General features: G+C 47.1%; 1 protein-coding gene and 1 long non-coding RNA gene across 4 annotated transcripts in view; one reads left to right on the top strand and one right to left on the bottom strand.

Moving 5' to 3' along the window:
- LOC117516329 (NT-3 growth factor receptor-like) overlaps positions 1-20,533 on the top strand; it is a 442,081-nt gene that overhangs the window by 202,586 nt on the left and 218,962 nt on the right. The window contains exon 1 of one of the 3 annotated variants that reach the window (XM_034177282.1): positions 14,208-14,281. The exons of the other annotated variants lie outside the window; for them this stretch is intronic. Within the exon in view, the coding sequence (XP_034033173.1) occupies positions 14,229-14,281 (53 nt within the window). The 5' untranslated portion in view covers positions 14,208-14,228. Of the gene's footprint in view, positions 1-14,207; positions 14,282-20,533 lie in introns of those variants that run through there. 3 annotated transcript variants of the gene reach the window in all.
- Positions 5,395-20,406, bottom strand: LOC117516330. The gene is made up of 3 exons (XR_004562367.1): positions 20,396-20,406; positions 7,001-7,003; positions 5,395-5,808 (listed from the first exon to the last, which is right to left on the bottom strand). It is a non-coding gene; the product is annotated as an uncharacterized LOC117516330 (long non-coding RNA).

Below are 20,533 nucleotides of genomic sequence, written 5' to 3'. Positions count from 1 at the left end.
CTGGTGGATCTTCAGACCTTTGTGGTTCTTGCAGATTTTTCCGCAAATACAGACTGCATTCGTAATCCATTGTCCATTTGCTTGGGTCATCACCGGAAATTCCGTCTGGTTGGGATGCTCATGCTCCCCCCCTCTCGGGCATCCCTGGGGATATCTTTCTTCGGGGTTCTTCATAGCTGAGTAGTTGAGTGCTCCCTATCAGGAGCTGCAGGTTGGGGGGCTGGCCCTTCCTGCCCTGGTTGCCGTCTCTCCGAGCTGTCCGCGGTCTCTCCAGCCGTCACCACTCTATTCGTGGGTGTCATCCAGACTTTCCTGGAAGTCATTGGCAAAGCCAGGTAGAATAGGAGTTGAATACACCTTACAGTGATACTTGGACACGTCATCAGTGAAGAACCCAGGGTCATAGGGTGTTTCGGGTCTTTGATCTTCATACACCCTCTCCTGGGTGACCCAGCCGGGGGTGATCAGTCCCCGACTTGTATCCAAGTAGCGCGTTGTTCCACGGATCCCCCCTGCGGATCCACAGCTACCTTGAGGCCCTCTCTGCGGCCTCCAGTGTATTCTTGATGGCACTCTTGAATTGCAGTCCCTTCACTCCAAGGAGTTTGAGGGTTCGCACAAGTGAATGGCTAGCGAAGCCATGGCACCCGACCTTGACAGGCTCACAACGGGCTTTCCAGCCATTGTTCTGGCAATCAGAGATGAGCTCGGCATATTTAGCCTTCTTTCGCTCGTTGGCCTCATCAATGCAGTCCTCCCAGGGAACAGTCAGTTCTATTAGGACCACTCGCTTGGTGGACACCAATGCTAACACCATGTCTGGGCGGAGAAGAGTGGTTGTGATGTTATCTGGGAACTTAAGCTGACTGCCAAGATCAACTTGGAGTTTCCAGTCGCACGCTGTGGTGAGGAGCCCCCCCGAAGAGCTAGTCTGGTGTTGATTTGCCCTCTGTCCCGGTCTTATGAAAGAGATTAACTGTTTGGGGGTAGCCTGAGTCTTGCTGTGCTGGATCGCCGTGCAAATGGCGTCCGCCAAAGATCTTAAAACTTGGTCATGGTGCCAGCGGTACCGCCCCTCTCCTAGCGCCTTCAGACAGCAGCTCAGGATATGCTCCAAGGTGCCCCTTCTCTGGCACAGCTTGCAATCAGAAATATTGACCAGGCCCCAGGTGTGCAGGTTGGCCGGGCTCGGAAGGACATCATAAACTGACTGGATGATGAGTAAAGTAAATTCGCGAGCATATATACACCACAACTGACCAATGAGCGCACTTGTAAGTTCACTTCCGGTTTCAACACGGGAGGGAAAAAAAGGTGGATATTTTCTCACCGGCTGCGGGACGGTTCGCAGCCCGTGGAGGGGCTGTGATGTAAAGCGGTTCTGTTTGGCTCATCACACCGAGTGAACAGTGTCAAACTAACACCATCTTACAGGCAACAAGCAGCATTTTGTTCAAATGGTCCCTTGGATCTGGATCTCCAGGCTGGTACCTGGTGAGCCGTCTGGTGGCTAACCGCTGGCTGCAAATACTTTTTTCTCTGAAGCTGACTCCTGGTACACTGACATCCGCTCTCAGCGTCAAGTCATAAGATCTCTCAAAAACCTGACCGCCAAGCAGTTAACATCAACCAAAACTCCGTAGGTTTGACCTACGGCAACTTTGAACCGTTTTTTTTCCCTCAGTTTTAACTTATGGATGACTTTCAGCAGGGCCGCTCTCACATGCACGTGCCCAGTCAGTGTGGTCTCTCTCACTGCGTGTCTCTCTCTCTCTGCGTGCCGCGCTCACCAAAATGCGGTCAGCTGTGTCGTCAGGCTGCGACGCCCCCTCTGCTCAGGGAAATGGAGTTAACCCTATAAATGCCAGCTATCACTCACACATTCATATAACTGAAAAATTGACTCCCACTCCTCTTTTGAAACTATTTCCCTCTCTCTTTACTACTTTACTATCATTTATGAAGCCTGGGCTACACCCCCCCCCCCCCCGACCCCATACCCGTCCCGGGGTATGGTAAAGGTTGAGTAGTTACTACCCAGGAAGTTAAAGGAAACCCTAACGAACTCTCACTCATGGCAGGGTCAATAACTGTAGTTAAGCCTCGAAAGAATGACTGCACCATAGCTACCAATGGATTACCCAGTTCTGCATACTGAAGTCTGTCAGTATGCAGAACTAATCTGTTCATTCTCATGTGCATCGGATGTGCCTATTGCTCCATATTCATTAACGTCACCTGGAATGTCTTGAGGTCTTTCGCACCGCATGTCAGGACTGTCATCTTCGAATGAAACCATTGGCTCAGCTATTGTGGCTATGTCATTGGTCGAAGGTTCAATGTCACTTGAATGACTGTCAGGCTGATCGAGTACCGGAGGGATGTCTGTAATACAGTCAGGCCGAACAGGTTGTTTGCAACTTCAGGTGCGTAATCCACACGTTGAACACGTGGAGTACTCTCGGCAAGATGATCATGTGGGAACATTGTACTCTGTATGTCTTGCTCTGGTGACACCTCTGGATCAACTGGGACTGTACTCCAAAAAGTTGGGACCTGCACACTCGAAGGGTCCCTGAACCAATAGGTCAGAGTAATTTCATCTTCCTCCTCATCTGAGGGAATCATTTCATATATGGAGGGGTTTGCACGAGTTGGCGGCCTAAGTTTCGTGAAATGCGGAACAGGATGTCTGTCGTCTGTCGGTAAATACCCACACGGAAGTAGGAAATCCCTATGCAATGTCCTCAAGGGACCCTCTCTGTTCTCGGGCTTGACTGTGTATATTGGAAGTCTTCCAGCTCTACTTACCACAACATGGACAGTTGCTTCCCACTTATCAGAGATTTTGTGCTTCCCCCGCAACCGAACATTTCTGATCAGCACTCGATCTCCAACATCCAAATCCGAAATCATCACACGCCTGTCATAGCTTGTTTTGTTTTTGTTTGCTGTTTTTGCAGCATTTGCTGTTGCCATTTTATAGCTTTCCTGAAGACGAGACTTCAGACTCTGCACATACTGAGAGTGGGTTGTGTGCCGATCACCTTGCACGGACAGCCCAAAGGCATGATCGACTGGTAGGTGGGGCTGGCGGCCGAACATGAGCTTGTATGGCGTGAATCCTGTCACCTCGTTCCTCGTACAGTTGTACACATGGACTAAGGGTTTCACAGACTCATGCCATCGAGACACTGTAGCTCTCTCAACAAGAGTGGAAGTTCCGGAAGCTTGCTCCGTAGTGTGGGGGGTGGCTTCTCCCCACGCTCAAGCTGAAGGATGGCATGCCCCAAACACTGATCGGCCCTTTGCTTGCTTGCCAGCTCTGCCTCAGTCAAGTGAGGGATAGCTGGCAACCCTCCAAACTGATCTTCCTTCCCATAGCCATTAGGCACAGCTGTTGTGGAAGTGGTAAGAGTCTCGACCAAGGCAGCACCACCAGGAACACCCTGATTGTCACTGAAAACCAACTGCCTTTCACAAATAGCTTGAACAGCAGCTTGATCAATTGTGTCAATGTTGCCCGGCCCAGAGAGATGGTCGCGGGCGAACTGACAAATTCGCTCCCTTTCTTTCCGCGATTTGAAATCGTCCGACAAGTTGCCATGAGGTCTGTGTGACAGTCCGTAGGCATCTGTGTTTCGCTTCCCGGGTCTGTACACAAGCTTGAATGAAAAGGTAGACAATATGGCAAGCCATCTGTAACTCGTTGCATTGAATTTTGCAGTCAATGGGTTACTGTCAGTGACCATGGTGAAATGATTTCCATATAGGTAGTCACAAAACTTTTCAGTAACTAACCATTTAAGCACCAAGAATTCCAGCTTATGGGCTGGGTACTGGTTCTCACTCCTCGATAGCCCTCTGCTCGCGTAAGCGATGACACGGAGCTGACCTTCCTGTTCTTGATAAAGGACAGCACCCAGACCGCTGGTGCTGGCATCAGTGTGCAGCACACACGGCTTTTGAGGATCAGCGAAACCCAACACAGGAGCAGTGGTAGGTACTTCGATGACCTGCTCAGATGCCTGCTGACAAGCAGAGGTCCACCGACCTCCAAAGGGTTCTTTCGGGTTGTGGTAAGTCTGATCAGCTGTCTGCTTCAAATTGGACTTTCTGCGTGGAGGTGGATAGCCGGAAGTGAGGCTGTGCAGAGGCTTTACGATGTTAGAGTACCCCTTCACAAACCTCCGGTAGTACCCAGCAAACCCCAAGAAGGACCTCAATTCTCTCAAGTTCTGTGGGACTGGCCAAGTCTTGAGAGAAGCGATTCTCTCTGGGTCAGTCTCAACCCCATTCCTGGAAATGACATGTCCAAGGTACTTGACAGAGGTCTGGAAAAAAGAACACTTTTCATGTGAAAGCTTTAGACCAAATTCCTTAAGGCGACCAGGAACCTTCAAGAGGCGTGCCTCGTGCTCCTCCAAGGTCGCAGAGAAAATGATCAGATCGTCCAGGAAAACCAAGACCTCCTTCAAGTGCATGTCGCCCATGCATTTTTCCATTAACCTTTGGAAGGTACTTGGTGCATTTGTCACATCCTGGGGCATCCGGTTAAATTCCCAAAACCCGAGGGGGCATACAAAAGCTGTCTTAGGTTTGTCTGCCTCCTCAACTTCGATCTGGTAATAACCAGATTTTAAATCAAGAACAGAAAACCACTGGCAGCCTGAAAGTGCAGAGAAGGTGTCCTCAAGCTTGGGAAGGGCATATGCATCCTTTATCGTCTGCAGGTTCAGCCTGCGATAGTCAATACAAAGTCTGACAGTACCGTTCTTTTTCCTGACCACCACAATCGGGGATTAAAAGGGGACTCAGATTCCCGAATAACTCCAGTATCCAGGAGCTCTTGGATGTGCCTACGAACAGCTTCAACATCAGCTGGGTGTATTGGCCGGAGCCGCAGCTTAAAAGGTGTCTCATCTGAAAGCTTAATGTGATGCGCCACTTTTGTCTGTTCGCCCAAAATCCAAATCATGTTGTGCAAACACTTCTGACATGCTATGGAGCTGCTGGACAACGCGCTCCTTCCATTCAGGTGGGAGTAGCAATTTCCCAATGTTGAAGGGCAAATTCGCCTTCGTAAGCAAGTCAGCATCAGCCAGTTTACTCATGCAATGTTGTTGGGACAAGACGCATTGGTAAGTGCAGATGTCTGCAAGTTTACACCCCGCAGACAGGACAACATCATGTTCAGACACATGACAGGCAGTTTAAAAGGTCGCTGGTTGGGAAGATCAACCAAGCAAGACTTCACTATTAACCTGCCAGGCAAAGAAGATGAAGACGGCTGCTCAACCACAACAGTCTTCTGGTTCTGAAAGTTGTTAGCTACAGCAGCACCTTCGATAACAACTGTCTCTCCAGCAAGAATGACCTCCAGCCCCTTTCCCTGTAGTCTCACCATGCCATGGCTATCATTAGCTTGTCTGCGTCGAAGTTCAAGGACTTTGATCACTGCTTGATAGCCATAATGGGCTGGCTGGTAGTTGGTTGGCTCACTGTCTGAATAAATGTCGTACAAGACATCCATGGTATTGGTACCTATCAGGACAAGGGACTGTGAGTCGGCCCGGACTTCAGGTACAACCAAAGCAAGGGTAGGCACTCCTATTGGTACACCAAACAAAGCCTGTGAAAAATTAATGGTCATTTCAATGTAACCTAAGTAGGGCACCGATTGCCCATTTGCGCCCTCTACCTGTAAGAGATCGTGTAGAGGTTTGATCTCTTGTTCAGCCAGGTGCTGTTTATAAAACGAATGGGGGACAGTGGTAACCTGTGAACCCGTATCAAGGAGACAGTTAACTTGCAACTCGCCATTGATAGTCACTTCGGCTGTACTTCGGGTGCCAACCAACCCAGAAGGAAGCTTAAAAGTGCAGCTTCTTTCCAAACGGTTTGAAGTAGTGCACACATACACCCTGCGTCCCTTTGAGGAGCGTGGTCGTCTTTCTTCAGCACCTGCCTGCTCCTGCTAGTTTAAAGGTGAGCTAGGGTGGTTCTGTTGGTCCCACTCACGCTGCCTTTCCTCTAACTGTCTTCTCTTCTCAGTCATCAAAGTTGGGTTTGAGTCATTAGTGCAAAGTGTTGCGATGTGTCCCTCCTCCCCGCAATTAAAGCAGTACCAAGGTCTGGGTCTGTGTACATAGTTCTTTCATAGTTGTTTTGACATGTCTGGCTTTGTATTGTATGATGCCCTTTCCTGTGTATTCCCTGTAGCATCCCCGTCACTGAAAGCTTTGGACTTCTTCTGAGTCATTAAGGTGGTTAGTTGACTCTGGAGTTTAGCGACCTGTTTCCTAAGATCATCAATTGCACCGGAATTGGTCTCTGGGTTCTCTGTTGGCTCAAGAATACTGCTGCTCTGCGACTGGAGTTGAGCTCTCTGCTTTGTGGGCCCTACATGTTTTCTCATGCGCCTAGCTTTGGTTTCCTGTCTGTCCTCCTCAGTGCGTAGCATTAATAGAAGCTCTGGAAACAGAGGTGAGGAGTTTTTCTTCTGCTCAAGTTGTAAACTAGAGAGCAGGGCAGCATCCCAACACCCCCTACAAAAAGATGTTTACCCGCTTCCTCTGGTGCGACCCCCCCCTCTCTTAACAGCCTGGTTAAGTACGAGCTGCAACTGCTGCAGGTAAGCTGACGGCTTCTCACTGGGATCCTGGAGAGTATTTATGACTTGAGAAAACAGCTCCTCTCCATCTTCAACTGCACTGAAAGCTGAATCTAGAAGTTGCAGATAAGCAGAAGGTAATGAGTTGGAGTGCAACCCTTTAATCACATCCGCTGCTGGTGAAAGCAAATTCTCCAAGATCCTTTGAGACACTTAGAGAGGAGACATGCTGGGATCATTCAAAAGGAGTTCAATATGCGAGCGCCAAGTATCATAATCTGCCTCGCTATTTGGCCTAGGAATTTTCCCTGAGAAAGAACGAAGTCTGACAGGGAACGACGAGGAGGAACCGGTGTCTTCCCTCCTCACGATGTGCTCTACTACAACTTTCTGAACCTCTGGTGGATTGAAATCGCTCACAGAAAGAGGTGGGGCTTGTCTTTCATCAATGGTTACTGTGACAGCTACATCATTACCGTTCTGAGGGGGCCCTGACAAAGGACAGGTGGGCGGTGGGGACTCCACCATGGGCTCACTGAATGCTAAAGTTTGCGGTTCATCTACACGTTGAATGCTTTCAATCAATCAATCAATTTTTTTATATAGCGCCAAATCACAACAAACAGTTGCCCCAAGGCGCTTTATATTGTAAGGCAAGGCCATACAATAATTATGTAAAACCCCAACGGTCAAAACGACCCCCTGTGAGCAAGCACTTGGCTACAGTGGGAAGGAAAAACTCCCTTTTAACAGGAAGAAACCTCCAGCAGAACCAGGCTCAGGGAGGGGCAGTCTTCTGCTGGGACTGGTTGGGGCTGAGGGAGAGAACCAGGAAAAAGACATGCTGTGGAGGGGAGCAGAGATCGATCACTAATGATTAAATGCAGAGTGGTGCATACAGAGCAAAAAGAGAAAGAAACAGTACATCATGGGAACCCCCCAGCAGTCTACGTCTATAGCAGCATAACTAAGGGATGGTTCAGGGTCACCTGATCCAGCCCTAACTATAAGCTTTAGCAAAAAGGAAAGTTTTAAGCCTAATCTTAAAAGTAGAGAGGGTGTCTGTCTCCCTGATCTGAATTGGGAGCTGGTTCCACAGGAGAGGAGCCTGAAAGCTGAAGGCTCTGCCTCCCATTCTACTCTTACAAACCCTAGGAACTACAAGTAAGCCTGCAGTCTGAGAGCGAAAGCGAATGCTTTCAACATCTAATTTGTAGTCTTTGCCGCTTAGCTTTGCTAGCTCTTTTAGCGTCAGATAGGTTTTAGTAGCACTGCTACCTAGCCGGGAGGTGTAAAAGCTACTCAGGGTCTGGACATTATACACAACATTGGAATCACCTTTTGATGTGTGTCTGTATGGCAGAAGTAACTCCAACCCTTCTACAGCTGAGCCACTGGAGTACTCGATGATCAGGTTTTTGTTAAACTCAGAAGACTCATCATCGACTGAAATAGTGCGCTGAATGGCACCATACTTCTTAAGGAAGTCAATCACTTCTTCATCTTGAACTAATCCAGTTATTCCCTCAACAGTGACTGAATTGGGTATCTTGACACTAGACCTCTGGATAAAATCCATGTTGCAATACAGCAATGCTGACGTCACCCAGCTGGGCTCCTGGCTGGCTCGCCAAATTATACTGTAACCCTTCTTTGCCTGATGGAGTTACCGGTAATGATATGGTTCAATATCCGTTTCCAATTTGGACCACCTATCAGAATTTCTAGACAGTCGCTCACGAAGCCCAAGTGGGATCATCAACATTAAACATACTCACCCAAAACAGATTTTTTTCAAGAAATATATATTCTGGGTCATTAACAGGAACAGTATGACACAGTATTATTTACTGAACAGGGAAAAAAAATGTGCGCAGAAGTGGAACAAAGCAAAAAAAATGCGTGCTTTGTTGTGGTTTTTCTTCCTCTCTTTTGGTCTCTTTTTTTTAAAATTTTATTATTGAGCTCAGTTTGTCTGTTTGTTGGGGCCCTTATGGTTGCGTTCAACTCTATCCTACCACACCACAAGTAGGGAGGTGAATACAGTTGTTCTTCTTCTCCTCAACTCTGGCTCGCCATCCGGTCCCTTGGATCTGGATCTCCAGGCTGGTACCTGGTGAGCTGTCTGGTGGCTAACCGCTGGCTGCAAATCCTTTTTTCTCTGAAGCTGACTCCTGGAACACTGACGTCCGCTCTCAGCGTCAGTCGTAAGATCTCTCAAAAACCTGACCGCCGAGCAGTTAACATCAATCAAAACTCCGTTAGTTCAACCTACGGCAACTTTGAACCATTTTTTTCCCCTCACTTTTAATTTATGGATGACTTTCAGCAGGGCCGCTCTCACATGCACGTGCCCAGTCAGTGTGGTCTCTCTCGCTGCGTCTCTCTCTCTCTCTCTCTCTCTCTCTCTCTCTCTCTCTCTCTCTCTCTCTCTCTCTCTCTCTCTCTCTCTCTCTATGTGCCGCGCTCACCAAAATGCGGCCGGCTGTGTCGTCAGGCTGCGATGCCCCCTCTGCTTACAGAAATGGAGTTAACCCTATAAATGCCAGCTATCACTCACACATTCATATAGCTGAAAAATTAACTCCCACTCCTCTTTTTAAACTATTTCCCTCTCTCTTTACTACTTTACTATAATTTATGAAGCCTGGGCTACACATTCATTTCCAGCCACGTGTCTTGGTCATGGTCACGGTGGCAGCAGACCAAGCAGCTCACCCCTCACTTCCCTTTCCTCGACCAAGTCTGTAACAGTTCCCAGTATATCCCGAGGCATTCCCAAGCCATCTGGGAAATATAATCCCTCCATTGTGTTCTGGATCTCCTCCCAGCTGGACGTGCCTGGGTGACCTCCTTAGGGAGACAACCAGGGGTCATCCTCACCAGATGCCTGAGCCACCTCAGCTGGCTTCTTTCAATGTGAAGAAGTAGTGGCTCTACTCCAAGTTCCTCCAAGTCAAGCTTCTCATCCTGTCCAGGAGTGTAAACCCAGATACCTGACTGAGGAATCTCCTTTCTGCCACTTTTATCTGTAATCTTGTTCTTTCAGTCATTGCTCAAAGTTCATGACCATTAGTGAGGACAGGAGTGTAAATTGACTGGTACATTGAGAGCCTCGCCACGACGGTCCAGTACAGTGTCTGTAAAACTTTAGAGACTGCACCCAGTCCTCCTATCAATCACACACTCAAACTTACCCCCACTTGTGAACAAGACCCCAAGATACTTAAACTCTTCCACTTGGGGCAGTAACTCTCCCCTGACCCAGAGGGGACAATCCACCCTTTTCTGGCAGAGGACCATAGTCTCAGATTTGGAGGTAGTGATCCTTATTCCAGTCGCTTCACACTCTGCCTCAAACCTGCTCAGTGCACATTGGAGGTCAACGCCTGACCAAGCGAACAGAACCACATCATCTGCAAAGAGCAGAGATGCAACTCTGAGGTCACCAAACTGGACACCCTCTGGTCCCTGACTGTGCCTTGAAATCCTGTCCATGAACTACACCAACGAGATTGGTGACAAAGGCCAGTCCTGGCAGAGACCAACACCCACCGGGAACAGGTCTGATGTTACCTTCCTCTTCACACTTTACACCTCAGACTTCAGGTTCTGGTCACAGTCCTGACACTTGCAGAGGTTTTTGGACGACTCTGCCATTGTGGGTTGCATCAGCAGGGACCAGGAGGCTGAGTACAGAGACACGTGTGCGTGGGTTTGTTTAATGTGGGAATGTCGTTGCAATACAACAAAGACATGGCCTTTGGCAGATCCTTACCCTGGTCCAATGGCTGGGAAATCCCAGACAGTCAGGGTCCAAGGACCTGCAAGCCATCACCTCCTCCACCTGATCTGCCATTAAGACTTCACCAGGGCCTTGTTAGCTGTCTCGTGTTCAGGGTTCCTGTTGGGCCTTTATGGTTACCATAGTGGACACGGGACACACAGGTTCCCCACTGTATTTCACCCCAACAGGCACCACTGCTTGATCTATGACCCAGGTGCCACATTGTGGATGTGCCGCTGGACTTTGACACTCAAATGGCTGAATTAGGGCTGAATTCGAATTGTTGTTTGGTCCTCTTAAGTGGTGTCAAAATCCTGCTTGGCCCACGGTCTGTGGGCCAGTGTGTGTGTGTGTGTGTGTGTGTGTGTGAGACATATCTCACAGAGGTCTCAAACGAGCTGTGTCAGTCTTTAATGATTCTTGAATCAGGAGAATCTCTGTGAAAACACTTTGGAGATGTTGAACTTTGTTGTTGAGGACTTCATCATGTCATCTGCAAGATCTCACCAAGCGAAGTCATTATGTTTGCCGTTAAATCCCAATAAAATCGATACTTTACCAGCAATAAAACCACCTGTCATTTTGAGATATAGCACAGAAATGAAGACACTTTTTAATAACTAAATTTTGCCAGTTTTATGGAAAGTCAAAGTAGCTTTAATGTGTCTTTCGATAAATTGTGAAGCCATTAAAAGTCAAAGTTTCTCTCAGTTCTGTTTGAGTAAAAGCTTAATTAACATTTATTTTTAAAAAGGAATTTTGAATTTGTCAGCTTGATGAATGACTTTTTGAATAATTCAAATCCTTTTTTTTTTAACTGTTAACAGCTCAGTTGTTACTTACTGTAGCGGAGGTGATGGTCTAGTGGTTAAGGTGTTGGGCTTGAGACCAGAGGATCCTCGGTTCAAATTCCAGCCTGACCGGAAAATCACTAAGGGCCCTTGGGCAAGGTTCTTAATCCCCTAGTTGCTCCCAGTGTGTAGTGAGTAGGTTTGCATGGCAGCGCCCTGACATCGGGGTGAATGTGAGGCATTATTGTAAAGTGCTTTGAGCGTCTGATGCAGATGAAAAAGCGCTATATAAATGCAGCCCATTTACCATTTTCTGTTCTCCTACATAATTAATTTAATGAATTAATTGAACTAAAGCTTTTTTCCAATTAATCATTTATTGTATATAATATGAAATATGAAAAAGGTAAATAAAACACTGTAAATTGCCCATTTATTTCTATTTTTGCTGACAAATACGTCTGATATTTTGAAATTATTTTTTGTTTCCAAATAAATAAATTGAACAATTAATAATTTATTATATGTCATATGGAAAAGACGTAAAATAAGATAAATGTCTATTTTATTAAACAAACAAATATGATATTTTACCAAATGATTTTTTTAACAAATTGTTTCATTTGTTAACTACCATATTTGCTGAAATCATATGGGCAAAAAAATTTATATCTTTAGTTTAGATTTATTCTAAACATTTTTTCTTTTGTTTTTAGACTTTATATTTTCCATCTGTCAGTAAAAATGAAAATTTGAAATTTTTAAAAATTTAACTCAGTTTTTTTATATGAATCACCTGTTTTTCTTTGCTCCTGTTTGAAAATAAATACAGATGACGCACTGACACTGATTTGTGCTGAGTTTTTATTGATATTAAAACAATCATCTTCAACACAAATATGAATCTTTTCCACTTTTTAATTCCTGAAACGTGTGAATTCCTGCACCGACTACAAACGTACAACACAAACGCACACTGACCTTCACACAGTCGTCACCTTTTCCCACACAAAACCCACAATAACACCACGTGCACGCCCATGTGTCTATCTGTCTCCATGGCAACATGTAGCCGTCCACATGGAGTTGTTTCTGTGGGTGTAAGTGAAGGAAAAAAACGCAATCTGGAATCTAAACCACTTCATTGTGTACATGGAATAACAAGATCACTGATGTTTTCTCTGCAGAGATTCTCTGATTCCAAACGTACAATCAATAGATTCACGAAACAGGAGGAAAATATTTCTACTCTGACTTCAGACTTCATCATCTTGCGGGATCCTGGACAACTTGCTGGACATCGTAACCCGCCTACACGCGGATACTGTGAGCACTGTGTAGCGCGGAGGAGGAGTTTGTGACTGCTTCCCAGTGAATTCTGGCTTTCACCAAGGATGCGTTTCAGCCTAGTCAAGTCTTGCGTGGATGGGGTGTTGGTTCAGGTTTTGAAAACCAGAGGCTGAGGTGCCTTTGTTGGTGAGGAAAGGTTTGCAGATGACGCTGTGATCTTTGCTGAATCAGTGGATGCTCTGAGTGTGGCAGTTGAGAAGCTGAAAGGCGAATCAGTGTGTCTGGGTTTGTCTTGGTGGCTTCCCTCACTCATCTCGTGTGTGTGCTCACTCCCTTAATGTTAGAGGCCATCCCCAGAATCTCTCCAATGACAGCCACTGAAGCTTGTAACTCTTTCATAGTTGACTTAAGTGCCTTGGTGGCTTCCCTCACCAGTCTTGTTTGTGTGCACTCACTAAATTTTTCAGGCTTTCCTCAAAATCTCTCTAATTATACTCACTGAAATGTGCAACTCAGTCAAAGTTGACATGTGTTTGGTGGTTTCCCTCACTTTTTCCATTCATGTACACTCCCTGAGTTTTTTAGCTACACTCACAATTTCCCTGATTACAGCCACTGAAGGTTTTCACTCCTTCAAAGTTTATATGGGTGTCTTGGTGGCTTCCCTCACCAGTCTTGTCTGTGCACACTCACTGAATTTTTGAAGCCGTCCTCAAAACCTCTCTAATTACAGCCACTGGAGCTTGTAACTCCAGAGTCGACACGAGCGACTTGGTGGCTTCCCTCACTGGTCTCTTTTGTATGTGCTGACTGAATTTTTGAGAATGCCTGTATGACAGGGACAGCAGGAGTTGCCATGCAGTTGAAGTCAGTAAACCTCACTGTCCAATGTTAAAAAAAAAAAAAAACGCTCTAGTGACAGATGCTAGAGCCCATAGGTTATAGGCTATGGGTTTTATCGTCGTGACTCGTGTAAAGAGTCCCCTCTTTGAGATTGTGAGTTTAACCGCAATGCAGTGGTTAAACGTGCTTGAGACAGATGTAACAGATGGAGTCAGTGGCTTTGGTTTATTGTGACATTTAAAAAAATAGACAAATATTTAGGTCATTTTACAATTTAATACAAAATTTAAAGGCAAAGACTTTTTAATTTGAATAACTTCTTGCAGTCCACTTGCAGTACCTTCACGGACCATCATGAGGCCACAGCCCACACATTGGAAATCAAACTGTTATGCAGATGAATAAATTGGACCCCAAAACGCAGATGACTACACACTGACTTGGTAAAATAAGTGATTTTACGTACCATCAAAGCAGAATCAGAGTTCAAAAGCCAGGGATCTGTCCAAAAAGTCAAAGTGGGCCAGAAACGTGGGCAGAACAGGTGGTGAGGCTGGGTGTGGCCAGTACAGGAGGCAAGTCAGTGAAATAGCAAGGAGTGAATGAATGAGCCGGTGTTTTAAACTGCACTGGACAAAATGAAAAAGATCAAATCCTCACAAAAAGTTATTCAGTTATTAAAATCTGACACAGAAGAATTTGAATTCTGGTCTGGAAGAATGTGTTCAGTTCAGTTATTTTTCATTGGTTATGGTTTTTAAGTAAAATTTAATTCCTCTGACCATCAATGCGCTGAAACGTCAGACTTTTTGATTGTTTGTTTGTTAACACAGTGTGACTCATTCTTCCCATTTTCTCTCTTTTTGATTTGTTTGTTCTTTTCAGAAACCTGTCGAAGAACCCGATGCTGACCTCGCTGTCCTGGCAGATCTTTGACCATCTGCAGCTCTTAGAACTGTAAGTTGAACGTTTTCTTGCACATGTGTTCTATCGCCGCTACTCGCGCTGTTGCAAAAACATTATCAAAAATTGCGGGACTCTGAGTACTATAAAAATTTTAAAACTGATACAGATTTTGACATTTGCCAATATACTGACTTTTTGGTTTTTTCCTCCCAGAAACACATAAACAAACATTTTCTCAAACATTTGTTTTGTCTATTTTTTGCAATGAGTCCTCACCAAAATAATATGACATGATGCAGTTTACAATGAAATTCATTTAAATACAGTCCCAAAACACAAGACGTTACATGGTATCATTTATCCACTCATTACTGTCACAGTCTTTTCTGTTTATCGGTCTTTCACTTGGTAACTTGTTATTGTTGTTTACGTTGTGTATTTAGGGAATTACCCTGTTTTGGCTGATGATATGCGGACGTTAATGCTGGATTTTACGGTCGCTAACGTGTCGCAGATAAAGCTCCTTTTTGCGACTCATGTTATAGCTGATCTTCCATCTCTTTTGTTTCTTTTTAATGGACAATTGTCAAGTTGTGCTGCCGAGACGTCCGGTTAGTGAGCCTCTCACTCGCATGTTTTGTGGCATTAGAAACAGCAGCTTGTTATGACGCCTCGCGGAGCGGATAACCGATCAGTTGTTATGACGCCTCACGGAGCAGCTAACCGATCAGTTGTTATGACGCCTCACGGAGCGGATAACCGATCAGTTGTTATGACGCCTCACGGAGCGGATAACCGATCAGTTGTTATGACGCCTCACGGAGCGGATAACCGATCCGTTGTTATGACGCCTCACGGAGCGGATAACCGATCAGTTGTTATGACGCCTCACGGAGCGGATAACCGATCAGTTGTTATGACGCCTCACGGAGCGGATAACCAATCCGTTGTTATGACGCCTCACGGAGCGAATAACCGATCAGTTGTTATGACGCCTCACGGAGCGGATAACCGATCCGTTGTTATGACGCCTCACGGAGCGGATAACCGATCAGTTGTTATGACGCCTCACGGAGCGAATAACCGATCAGTTGTTATGACGCCTCACGGAGCGGATAACCAATCCGTTGTTATGACGCCTCACGGAGCGAATAACCGATCAGTTGTTATGACGCCTCACGGAGCGGATAACCGATCCGTTGTTATGACGCCTCACGGAGCGGATAACCAATCCGTTGTTATGACGCCTCACGGAGCGAATAACCGATCAGTTGTTATGACGCCTCACGGAGCGGATAACCGATCCGTTGTTATGACGCCTCACGGAGCGAATAACCGATCAGTTGTTATGACGCCTCACGGAGCGGATAACCGATCCGTTGTTATGACGCCTCACGGAGCGAATAACCGATCAGTTGTTATGACGCCTCACGGAGCGGCTAACCGATCAGTTGTTATGACGCCTCACGGAGCGGATAACCGATCCGTTGTTATGACGCCTCACGGAGCGGCTAACCGATCCGTTGTTATGACGCCTCACGGAGCGGATAACCGATCAGTTGTTATGACGCCTCACGGAGCGGATAACCGATCCGTTGTTATGACGCCTCACGGAGCGGATAACCGATCAGTTGTTATGACGCCTCACGGAGCGGATAACCGATCCGTTGTTATGACGCCTCACGGAGCGGATAACCGATCAGTTGTTATGACGCCTCACGGAGCGGATAACAGATCCGTTGTTATGGCGCCTCACGGAGCGGATAACCGATCAGTTGTTATGACGCCTCACGGAGCGGATAACAGATCCGTTGTTATGACGCCTCACGGAGCGGCTAACCGATCCGTTGTTATGACGCCTCACGGAGTGGATAACCGATCAGTTGTTATGACGCCTCACGGAGCGGGTAACCGATCAGTTGTTATGACGCCTCACGGAGCGGATAACCGATCAGTTGTTATGACGCCTCACGGAGCGGGTAACCGATCAGTTGTTATGACGCCTCACGGAGCGGATAACCGATCCGTTGTTATGGCGCCTCACGGAGCGGATAACCGATCAGTTGTTATGACGCCTCACGGAGCGGATAACAGATCCGTTGTTATGACGCCTCACGGAGCGGGTAACCGATCAGTTGTTATGACGCCTCACGGAGCGGATAACCGATCAGTTGTTATGACGCCTCACGGAGCGGGTAACCGATCAGTTGTTATGACGCCTCACGGAGCGGATAACCGATCAGTTGTTATGACGCCTCACGGAGCGGGTAACCGATCAGTTGTTATGACGCCTCACGGAGCGGCTAACCGATCCGTTGTTATGACGCCTCACGGAGCGGGTAACCGATCAGTTGTTATGACGCCTCACGGAGCGGCTAACCGATCAGTTGTTATGACGCCTCACGGAGCGGATAACCGATCAGTTGTTATGACGCCTCACGGAGCGGGTAACCGATCAGTTGTTATGACGCCTCACGGAGCGGATAACCGATCAGTTGTTATGACGCCTCACGGAGCGGGTAACCGATCAGTTGTTATGACGCCTCACGGAGCGGGTAACCGATCAGTTGTTATGACGCCTCACGGAGCGGGTAACTGATCAGTTGTTATGACGCCTCACGGAGCGGGTAACCGATCCGTTGTTATGACGCCTCACGGAGCGGATAACCGATCCGTTGTTATGACGCCTCACGGAGCGGGTAACCGATCCGTTGTTATGACGCCTCACGGAGCGGATAACCGATCCGTTGTTATGACGCCTCACGGAGCGGATAACCGATCCGTTGTTATGACGCCTCACGGAGCGGATAACCGATCAGTTGTTATGACGCCTCACGGAGCGGCTAACCGATCCGTTGTTATGACGCCTCATGGAGCGGCTAACCGATCCGTTGTTATGACGCCTCACGGAGCGGCTAACCGATCCGTTGTTATGACGCCTCACGGAGCGGCTAACCGATCCGTTGTTATGACGCCTCACGGAGCGGGTAACCGATCAGTTGTTATGACGCCTCACGGAGCGGATAACCGATCCGTTGTTATGACGCCTCACGGAGCGGGTAACCGATCCGTTGTTATGACGCCTCACGGAGCGGATAACCGATCAGTTGTTATGACGCCTCACGGAGCGGATAACCGATCCGTTGTTATGACGCCTCACGGAGCGGATAACCGATCAGTTGTTATGACGCCTCACGGAGCGGATAACCGATCCGTTGTTATGACGCCTCACGGAGCGGATAACCGATCCGTTGTTATGACGCCTCACGGAGCGGATAACCGATCAGTTGTTATGACGCCTCACGGAGCGGGTAACCGATCCGTTGTTATGACGCCTCACGGAGCGGATAACCGATCAGTTGTTATGACGCCTCACGGAGCGGGTAACCGATCAGTTGTTATGACGCCTCACGGAGCGGATAACCGATCCGTTGTTATGACGCCTCACGGAGCGGGTAACCGATCAGTTGTTATGACGCCTCACGGAGCGGGTAACCGATCAGTTGTTATGACGCCTCACGGAGCGGCTAACCGATCCGTTGTTATGACGCCTCACTTAGCGGATAACCGATCAGTTGTTATGACGCCTCACGGAGCGGCTAACCGATCCGTTGTTATGACGCCTCACGGAGCGGATAACCGATCAGTTGTTATGACGCCTCACGGAGCGGGTAACCGATCAGTTGTTATGACGCCTCACGGAGCGGATAACCGATCAGTTGTTATGACGCCTCACGGAGCGGATAACCGATCAGTTGTTATGACGCCTCACGGAGCGGGTAACCGATCAGTTGTTATGACGCCTCACGGAGCGGGTAACCGATCAGTTGTTATGACGCCTCACGGAGCGGGTAACCGATCCGTTGTTATGACGCCTCACGGAGCGGATAACCGATCAGTTGTTATGACGCCTCACGGAGCGGGTAACCGATCAGTTGTTATGACGCCTCACGGAGCGGATAACCGATCCGTTGTTATGACGCCTCACGGAGCGGCTAACCGATCCGTTGTTATGACGCCTCACGGAGCGGATAACAGATTAGTTCAACAACCAAAATACCAACATTCTGGGTCCATTGAACATGTTTTCAATATTATTTGATTTCTTTGTGTGACTGACATTGTTATTCAAGCATTCAAAATGCGATTTCTATCACCACAGAACTCCAAACACACACCAGAAAGTTAATTGAGAGCTCTTGTTGTTGAACGAAACCATGTCTCCCTAACCGGACAGAGGTCTGATGTCATCACGCTTGCGTGTAGGCGCTGCTCTAGTGCAACTTGAAAATCCCCCATTGTAATTTGTCGGTGGTTATAAATGATGATTTATCTGCAAGTAGCTCATTGACGCATTAAATTCGCACGCTGATTCATCAGTCTGGCTGTTTTTCACTTTTGTTTGTCTGTTTGTTTATTCAAAATTCAAGACAAATAATTTCCACAAAACTTGGTGGAATAATAAATCTTATTCAGAGGAAAAAGCTTTTTTTTTTTTGTTGGTTTTTTTTTGGTGTTGATGTGGATCTGGATTACGGGGACTGTGGATGTCCTTGGACCGTGATTTCAGAGCGGTTCAGTCATCTTCATTTTGTGCGCACACACACAATCAGTGATGAGCTTGGCGGCCCCAGAATTTGTAAATGCAACCCACACCTGCTCCTGATTTCCATCAAGCATGTGACATTGAGATTCCCTGCAGCAGCTCCAGCCACATCCAGCAGGGGGCAGTCAGGTACTTGTTCTTTTAATTAAGGGCAGTTCTGTGGTAACAGAATTACAATGAGCGCAAAATCAGCCTGTTAAACATTTGCTCTGATTGATTCTGTCACCGTAGAATTGCCCTTAAGTCAAACAAAGGTGCTTTTTTTAAAGTTGATTTGGGGCATCAAAGTTGTCCAGATTGTCATCAGTTTATCTTTATGATTTTTATGGCTTTAATTTGGTGAGTTGAATATATTTTATTAGCTGTTTGCTCTGAAACCAGGTTGTTATTTCTGTTTTGTGGTTCATTGTGTTAAATCTCAGGAATGAAAAACGCGCCTCTCTGATTGTTGTTGTGTCTGACGGAGACGTGTTGCGTTTTGAACGCTCCGGAAGTCACCGTCGGGAACAGAAAGTGTGCTTTCATGTTCAGGGTGCGTTTGCAAGCGTCTGTATCACAGATCCAGAACCTTGATCCGCTCTATTTACATTGCAAAGGTTCCGGGGAATTTATTTGTTTTTCAGTTTCTCTCCTGCGTCTTGTTCTGACAGAAAGCTGCTCGTCTTCATATAAACCTGTCAAATAAAATTACTGAATGAGAAAGAGCAGAAAAAACCCCATACATTTACACTGTGATGTGATTGGACGTGAGATTGGACTCTGTGATTGGCTGTCTTAAAGGACAGGTGTGTCTGAACCACAAAACGTGAAGGTGGACGAGTGTGAAGGTTTGACTTTAACTGGATAGTTTGTGTCTTGGTTTTTGTGTTTAGGAGTTTGTAGTATCTAAATGTTTGCTGTTGTGTGGGCCGCTGAAGAGGAGGTACTGCTGGCCCACCACCACCAGAGGGCGCCCTGCCTGGAGTGCGGGCTCCAGGCACCAGAGGGCGCTACCGCATCATGGGAGTAATCTGGGTGACAGCTGTCACCCATCTCCAAACACAGCTGTTTCTACTCAGCACCGAGGTATATCAGGAGGACGGCGTCTCCACCTCAGTGCCGAGATATCGCCTTAAGACTGAGGTAACATTCTCTGCCTTCATATTCTGAATAACCAGCTAAGATTTGTAAACCGTTTCAGGACTGCTGACTACTAACAGCTAAATTGCTTGAATAAGTACTCACCTTCCTGCTGTATATTGTCAAGAGGTGGAGGCGGCTTCTCCCCTCTCCGTGGCTGGGTGCTGTCGCATCCACATCTGTGTGTTGTTGCTCTCTCCTGCCAGCAGTACCGGATCCGACGAGCGGAGGCAGTGGCCACCTGGGAATTCGGGACTTGGCGGTTCCAGTATTTCCGGGGGTCGGTGGCAGAGGAGATCTGGGTGGTTCCGGTTCGACTGAGACGGACGTCTCCTACCTTCGAGCCTGCCCACACGACACCAGTGGAATTCGGTGTAAACCCAAAGTGTCAATTGTTGTATTGGTTGTGCATTTTCACAACAGTAAAAATTGTTATTTACTTTCTCCATTGTCCGTTCATTGCGCCCCCTGTTGTGGGTCCGTGTTCCTACACTTTCACAACAGTTTGCATCGAGACATTTTGTCCGTAAGTTTCTATCTAGACGTTTGTGGCTTTGCATTTATATGTAGGAGTTAGA

The sequence above is a fragment of the Thalassophryne amazonica genome, chromosome 8 (genome assembly GCF_902500255.1).
Source record: "Thalassophryne amazonica chromosome 8, fThaAma1.1, whole genome shotgun sequence".
Classification (NCBI taxonomy): domain Eukaryota; kingdom Metazoa; phylum Chordata; class Actinopteri; order Batrachoidiformes; family Batrachoididae; genus Thalassophryne; species Thalassophryne amazonica.
Note: the sequence above shows the minus strand (reverse complement) of the source record. Positions and strands in the feature narration are given on the sequence as shown.